The 8,703-nt window shown below is 31.7% G+C and overlaps 1 protein-coding gene across 1 annotated transcript; it reads right to left on the reverse strand.

The window, feature by feature from the left end:
* Positions 1 to 3,965: 3,965 nt before the first annotated feature.
* LOC127737028 (uncharacterized) lies at positions 3,966 to 8,098 on the reverse strand. Its single transcript, XM_052247573.1, has 2 exons — positions 8,057 to 8,098; positions 3,966 to 6,285 (listed from the first exon to the last, which is right to left on the reverse strand). Exon 2 carries the CDS (start codon positions 6,131 to 6,133, stop codon positions 5,144 to 5,146), a length of 990 nt encoding a protein of 329 aa, XP_052103533.1. The 5' UTR covers positions 6,134 to 6,285; positions 8,057 to 8,098; the 3' UTR covers positions 3,966 to 5,143.
* Positions 8,099 to 8,703: the final 605 nt, after the last annotated feature.

The following is an 8,703-nucleotide window of genomic DNA, read 5'->3' on the forward strand; positions in this document are numbered from 1 at the left end:
GCCCCAAACTTGAAATTGCAATATAATTTGTAGAGCCAACGCAGCCGAACATATCTCCCTGTTTGAACCTGCTGTCGGATATCTACATTTTAAAACCCTTTCAGTTCATAAAAATGACAACCTTTTATTTCATGTGATGGTGATGTATGAAATTTGTGTATTTTCAATACAGTTTGTTACTCTATTCATATACACTTAATACTTTTGGCATGACTAGTATTCAACACTTGGCACGCAATGTCTTTAAATTATATATAAAAAACTTTCATTTTTCTATAAATTAAAAGAGTACACACTCTGAAATGTCTCCCCTGTTTTGCTGATCATGATAGAATTTATCTTGAAAAATAAAAGTTTTACTAAGTCTCACATAAACTACAAATTACCAATGAATAATGTTAACGAGGTTAAGGACGGGTGAACTCTGCAAACTTCCAAGTGCTCCAGGAAAGATCTTTTTAAACTACTAAACTATTATCAGTAATCTAACCAGCTATCTAAACCAGGCTTTAAAGATTTTGTAAAACTACCAACTATATGGGTGTTGTGAATCAGATGTGGATACTAAACAACTCCAAAGATCTGTTAAAGTACGTATAATTTAAGTCTCTTTCCTCTTGCAATAGTATAAAAACATTCGCCTTTTCTACCCTTTACACAAGTATTCCCAATTTCAAACTTAAATTTTCAAACTGTTGGACCAAACAGCTACAAACAGCGCATTCTCTAGATAAAATTGACAATATCATGGGTCAAGGGAACATATCTAAAACTTCCTATATTGATATCATGACTATTGTTGATAAAAGACAAAGTAATTATACGTACGTCTCATGGCAATCGCATTAACCGCAATCAACGAAATAAACATCGCTCTAATTTTACACTTGATGATCTTTTATTTATATCTAAAAACAATGGTAGACATCAAATATTAAGCAAACAGGGTCAAATGCCAGTTAGTTAATTACGTAATATTTATAACGAGTGTAATTCATTATCGCTTTTCAACCCAAAATATGAGTGTACACGTATCATAACAGCTTTTTATCTTGATAGACAGTTCTCTCGTATTGACAAACCTGAAGATCATTAAAAGCATTTTCTAAAAAAAAAATACATTAACGGAGGAATTGATTTTTATTAATTTTCAAGAATTTTAATGACTCACCGTTCCAAACTGTAAACCTCCATATTTTAATAAATAGAGCCACCTATCATTTCGAAAACGTATTAAAAAAACGCGTAGAAGTTTTTAATTATACGTCAGTTTCGTCAGACGCAAGTATAGAAAACAGTGCTCCTTCAACGTGAGACTGAAACATCGAAGAAAAGATATGATCCTTAAAGCCATGTAACTACAGGAGATCTCAACATTGTGCGACAACGTGCGAGGCCACTTGGTTATAAACATTTTGAAAAAAGTACCAATATATCGTCCACCGTGAACATAAATTAAAAAGAGTGTCGTAAGGTCATTAAAGATGCCCTTTCATCCAAATGTAAAAATTGGTGTAAACGGAAGAAATCTGTCAAAAAGTTACTTGATTCCCATCTGAATAAATGTCTTAATATTGTGGATATTTGCCTATCAAAATTCGAAAATAATTTAGAAATAAATAAAAGGGTAAGTAATACGCCCATTTCTATTATTAAAACAAAATTCAAGTACTCGCAAAGCGTTGTGTGTTGTACCGGCCGACAAATTAGGCAGCCAACAATGTTGTAGTAAATATTACACGGATGTTCTTAAGAATTAAATTATTAATTCATCTACATTCAAGACCGTGTGCTCCACAGAGAGTCAAATATTAAATAATCATGTCACTACCACAGCTCATCTTGAGGCATCCTCTAATAAATAAAAGTCCCACCAATGTATTGGCTTCCTAAACTACAAAACAAAACCCGTTCAATTTTCGTTTCATCTCGGCTTCCAGAAAGTGTTCCACGACTTATCGTCCTGTGTTGTTGATTGTTCCCTTACTTTAAATTACTTGTTATTATTTTTTTGTAATAAAGCATTGGATAATAATGGAATTAACTATTTTAGGAGTGTCAAAAACTCGTTGGATGAATCGGATTTATTACGTGCTTTTGATGGTCAGTTCAATTCGGTTAACAGTTATGATTTTTCGACTCTGTACAATACACTGCCTTTCAAGCTTATCAAATAGAAGTTGTCTTATTTAATTAAATGGTCCTTTGAAAAATCTGGTTGTTCTCATATAAAGCCTTCGTCTGAAATGAAAATTGAAATATCCTAGATATACTTACTGGAACTGTGATGAGATGATTAAAGCTGTAAATTTTCCCCTTGACAACATCTATGTACGTTTCGGCAATAACAGTTATCATGGTTATCGACGGACTGTAGGTATTCCGATGGACATTAATGGCATCCCTTTAATAGCAGACTTGTTCCTGTATTGTTATGAATCATAGTTTATGGCCAAACACAGAAAAGATCCGTCTAAACTACATTTAATTGATCAATTTAAAAATACTTACCGTTACCTTGATAATATTTGCTTCAGATAATCGAGAATTTTTTAATTTTACTGCGAAATTTTACCCAAAGGAAAAAGTAAAATCACAAAAATACTGAACTCCGAGGAAAATTCAATCGGAAAGTCCCTAATCACATGGCAAAATCAAATGACAAAACACATCAAACGAATGGACAACAACTGTCATATTCCTGACTTGGTACAGGCATTTTCAAATGTAGAAAATGGTGGATTGAACCTGGTTTTATAGCGCTAAACCTCTCACCTGTACGACAGTCTTATCAAATTTCGTTATATTTACAACGATGCGTGAACAAAACAGACATTATAAATAAAATAGTCAAAATATGGGTACAGCAGTCATCACTGTGTTACAATATCAAAACAAACAATTATTTACAAAAAAAGCACAAAAGCATTTATCAAATTAAGACCCACATTCATTGCTTCGCGTGTCTGACGTCAGAAAATGTAAACGTCACATAAGAAAAAAGTTTGTCATTCAATGTCTATTCAAAACAATTTTATAATTTCACATGGGGAATGTTGGTATACAGGGTAAAAAAATCAAAAGTTATGTTAGAATTAATTTCAGAAATAGACCGAGATTTATAATTGTCCAGAAGTTCTTCAGAACCCTTAAGAATCCACATATGGTAAATACCACTACGCGAGTAAAATAAATTTGTCGTTTGTCGTTCAAAGTATTTTCAAATTTATAATAGAACAATAACATAATGACATATAATAGAACAATAACATAATGACGGGATCTTTTAAAGTACAGAGTCACGTTATAAGAACCACAGAAACACAAAAAGTCGCATATACAAAACACACCAGTAAAAATTAAAGATAATACAAACACATTGACGGGATGTATAAGTACCTAGCCACGTCAAATGGATATCACAGAAAACAAACCAAACAGTAAAAGTAATATTAATAATAGAACAAAGACAAATGAAAGAACAATATTACACGTTGTTAAGATGATAAACAACGTCAGGAACTTATTTTGAATAAATCTAATACAGACTTACAATAATTGTCCTTTTCGAAATTTTAATATTTCAGTTTCACACGGGAAACTCCATACCAAAATTTACGACACCAGAGACGATTTTAAATTCCGGATTGTTAATTTTCCTTTTTGGACGCTGATGTTCCTATGTCCCCTTCTAACGATGTGAATATTTCCTTGTCTATAGTCGCGGTTTGTATTTCAATGAACGTAGTTTATGTATAACTGGTAAATTATTAAGTCAGGGATTTCGTTACCAGAAATCAATTAAATGTAATAATATAATAATAATAATAATAATAATAATAATAATAATAAATACTTTATTTAAAGAGGGTAAAATCAGTAAGTACAATACTAATCTCCCCTGATGCCCTCTGAATAACTCAAAATATAATAATATAATATATACATATACATACATACAGCTTTTTATGCAAAACAAATGGTATAAAAATTTACAGATTCATTTCATGAACATATTTTCTTCATGATGTACAAGCCAAATATATGGATTTTTAGAATATAGATACATTTCTGTGATAATCATTATTTGGTTGGTTTAACATGTTGTATATGAATCTGATAATTAGCTTTTTTGTTCTAGAAACAAGAAATTATGATACCTTTGTTTGAACTGTTCTGTCTTATCTATCTTTTTTTATTTCTACATGAATACTGTTCCAAAGAAAAGAACCGGAATATTTAAATGTCTTTTTCTTAAGATTTGTTCTCGGACGTGGTATAAAAAGACAATTATTGTCCGATGAACGCAAAGAATATCAATAACAGGCTATTGATACAGTATTTAAACTACTTAGACCACTGGGCTACCAAGGCCCCCTCCATAATTAGGAAGACTTACTGTTGGTATCATTAAGCAATATAGATATCATATAGACATTTGCAAAATACAAAAAAATCACATATTTCAGATTTTATAAACAAAAGCTGTTTCAAATAATTTATCTTGATTTTCATCAATGTTACTATCGTTATCATCATGTACTTCATTGGACATATTTTAGATTTTATAAATAGTAGCCGAATGACAGAATCTACTGCGCTCTCTTATTTCCGCTGACACTATCATTATTCTCGTTTCCCTATTAATGTCTATTGCCCAAGGAGAGTTGATTCCATCAGCTTCTGATAGTATTATTTTACTGTTTTACCATCTGGTGATAATGCCACGACACTATTGTTCCCGTCACAAGCTATATAAAGAAAGCCATTCTTGTCTAATGTAAGTCCTCGTGGTATGTCAATTTCTCGGTGTTGAAATGTCCAGATAGGCTCCCCAGTACTTTTGTAGCAGCAGACTTTGTTTTTATTTTGAATGATACCATAGATGTTTCCTTGGAATACTGAAATACGACTCGCTACCACTCCTTCTAAGATTGTATGAGATTCATCATTCAGATTCACTATGGTACTTTTATCATAACAGCTGATGACTAATATTTGACCATCACTTGCTACTGAATTACAGTAATGAGTTAGATTAAATATTCTAGTAATTTCATTACTTTTTACATCCACCAAATTTGTCTGGTTTTCGTTGGATCCTAATGTGACAGCCACTGTGTTATTTCTCACAAAGCATGCATCATAAAAAAATTGGTATGAATGTCATTTTTTTCTTTATAGACATGTCATCATTACTGAACAGCAGCAGGTGACTGTGATGAATACTGTGATAAAGAATTAAATATTTACCACCAGGCAATGTTCGACATGCGAAAATATGCATACATATTGTACTTTCTGGAATAGTCGAGGTTCTCAACCTGTGCGGTTTAATTTTTTCAATTCTAGTAACAGTTGGAACTAGGTATTGTGCTTGATCTTTTCTTCCGGCCTCAATTCGAAGAGTGGATGGGCTAATATTGATATTAATATCTCCAAATGATTTAACATCTTTGCAAATTGATTGTAGAGAAGATGAAATAGTTACCTCTAGGTTCTTTTCGTTAAAGTTGTCTCCATTTTGTAAATCTTCTAAGTATTGTACTGCTTGTGTTGTGGTTTTCTCAATTTCCCTAAGACCAAAACACATCTGTAAATCAGTTGCAAGTCGGGTCATTTCGGAAAATCCACTCTGTAATTGGCTTATTTGATTTGCGCGCAATTCTAGTTGTTGCAGGAGGTTGTTCATCTTTGATTTCAGCTTTGAATGCTTGGTGTCTAAGTCGGCAAGAATTTCTTGTTCTATTTTATTTAGAAAATCATCTATTGACTTCTTTATAGATCGAATTTTTTCAGTAGCCTTTAGTTTTTGACTATTGTTAGTATTCATACTACTGTTTAAATATTTTATAATCTCTTCAAAGTTTTCCTTCACATCCTTCAAATCCTTTTCAACAAGTTGAACTGAGGCAGAAAATTTAATTTGCTTTATAATGTCTGACAGTGGTTTTATGTCTTGACATTTCTTGTGTTTATCGTTGACACACTGGACACAGCAAGGACAGGCATGGAATGAACAGAAAATTTCAAACTTTTTCTTGTGTTCTCTGCACTTACTACTTAATTCTTGCATAAATTCCGGTAATTTTTTGTAGTCTTCTGTAGACATGGTTTTATGGTCTTTAGACATTCTCGATTTTTTGTGGTGTTTTTCACAGTCTGTACAAAGGAACACTTCACATTCTGTGCACCATGTGACAGCGTATTTAGAAGCTCCATCATCATAAAAAAAGGGTGCAAAACAACACCCTATCTGATGAATCCATTGTTCTCTCTTTATTTCTGAAATGTAATACACAAAACATCTTTAGCATTGTATTACAAAATTATTGCAAATCAAAGAAAAGAGAAACAACTCGATCAAGAAAGCAAACACTCTAATTAGGAAAAGTGGTCTTCTTGGCAATGATACCACATCTTATCATTATTTTATAATATACAGTTACTCATTATATGGCCTTACTAGCATTACTTGGAAAATAACTGTATATGATAGATATCTTTAGTTCATTGTCATAAAAGAGGGACGAAAGATACCAGAGGGACAGTCAAACTCATAGATCGAAAACAAACTGACAACGCATAAAAAGTTTAGATTTATTAATCCGATCAAAACCTTGAATAAAAATCAAAAGAAGTAGTAAAACATCAATTGGAGGGGAAGGGGTCCCATGCACATACCAAGTATAATTAAAAGCTATGTTTTATCGTTGTAATATCTTCTGATGTAAATCGATAACATTGTTGTGCAACCATTAATCTTAATTTTTATATAAATTGTAGTGCTGGTAAACATATTCTCTTAATAAAGAATCTAGATCTGTGTAACCACGATTTTGTCTAAACTCTCATTCTTTCATTTTCAGTTTAAAAAAATTGTTTACTTTTTATCAAAAGTATAAATTATAACAACTTTCAGAATAGTCTGTTTTGAGAAGCTTCCAAAAAATAAGCCATGAAATGTTTGTAATCAGTAATCATACTCAGCAGTTTTTTTTAATGTTTGGTTTATCATTTGCATGTAATCAGTAATCAGAAATTTTATGATAGAAAGTAGTTGAAGTTTTAATATAACCAATTGCAAATTATATATACAAAATGGTAATAATGATCATTTTTAGATTAGATGTTGTCTTAGACCTCCTTGTGACTACCTCGTCACGTTTCACTTAAAAGAAAATAATATGAAGAGTAAACATAGATGAGAACAACAAATAAATCCCAACAACCTTGAATATGGTTCTGTGGAGTGCGTATGGTCTTTTTTTATGGCTTCAGTTTGGGGAGATATTAAAACTGGATATTACTTCAAATTAACCACTGTTTTCTTCGTTTTCGGTAAATATCAATGAGATAAGAAAGAAGGGTTTCCACATTTTCTACTTGTATCACCAATAAACTCATTATAGATATCAGGATTAAAATTTTGTACGCCAGACACCCGTTTCGTCGACACAAGACTCATCAGTGACGCTCGAATACAAAAATTTCAAAACGGTCAAAGTGAATTATCTAAATAATCTTCTCTAAAGTATGAATATTCACAAAGAAATAGTGTTCCCCTTATAATCAAAGCTGTAATGTTCCTGAATCAAGTACATTGATGTAAGTTTTACAAATTGAATTATTTTTTTTAAAAATTCACATGTGAATACATTTACTGTAAAGCCTTTATAATCAAGATTATTATTATCAAATGTAATCCGATCGAGATCTAATTAAAAGGGAGGGGTTTATTGCTTACAAATCTAGATAACTCCTCTCCGGCATGTTTATGCTCCCCTTCCAAGCGGGAAACCTCGTCAGTGTTTGTCATTTGTAGTTTTGGTGTTTCTTTATCTCTAGGATATTTGGTATTGAAGGCGACCTATAGTGGTCTGTGTAGGATGTTCATAACTTGTCTAAACTCAATTTAGAGCTAGACATATTCGTTTTGACATCCGGTTTTTTAAATATCAGAATCCACTTGTTGACTTGTAAAATTATGTTTGTTTATGATTTTTTGTTATCGCTGTCATTTATATATATCATTTATGTCCCAAAGCGTTCTTACCCTTGATATTGTCATGACCGGAACTCAGGAAAAGGAATTTTTACACAGAGGTAGAATGTCAAATAACTGGCACACTACCTGGGATAGTTCTTATGTATTCGTGTCGTCAGGTAAACAATTTAAAAATTGAAAGGCATTTGTCTATTGATTATATTTGATACTCATTAAAACATAAGGTTTAATTTACATAATAGGTAAATTAGATATTAATTATACTCTGGTTGAACCGTTTCAGATTTTCACACTTTCTGTCCATTTTGCATGTAATTTATATTCTAAAGTTGATGAATTTAACAGCATTTTATGTTTCATTATATATCATGAGTATATGAATCAGACGTTTATTAATACGATTTTGTCTTTACAAATTGACACAAGGTCAACAAATTTCATGGGTATATAATTCAAATGTAGCACTTCCGCTGAGACTTACAACATCTTATTAAAAGAACAAATACAAATACATAAAAAAGCATGCAGAATAATAAACATATACTACGACGCAAGCATACATTAGTTTTCTCAATAGAATTGTTTCATACTTTTCATGTCGGGGACTTTTATTGCCGACTATACGGTATAGGTTTTTTCTCATTGTTGAAGGCCGTACGGTTGTCTATATTTGCTTACATCCACCTTATTTGAAC

Source organism: Mytilus californianus, unplaced genomic scaffold (genome assembly GCF_021869535.1).
Source record: "Mytilus californianus isolate M0D057914Y unplaced genomic scaffold, xbMytCali1.0.p SCAF_4, whole genome shotgun sequence".
In the NCBI taxonomy this organism is placed as follows: domain Eukaryota; kingdom Metazoa; phylum Mollusca; class Bivalvia; order Mytilida; family Mytilidae; genus Mytilus; species Mytilus californianus.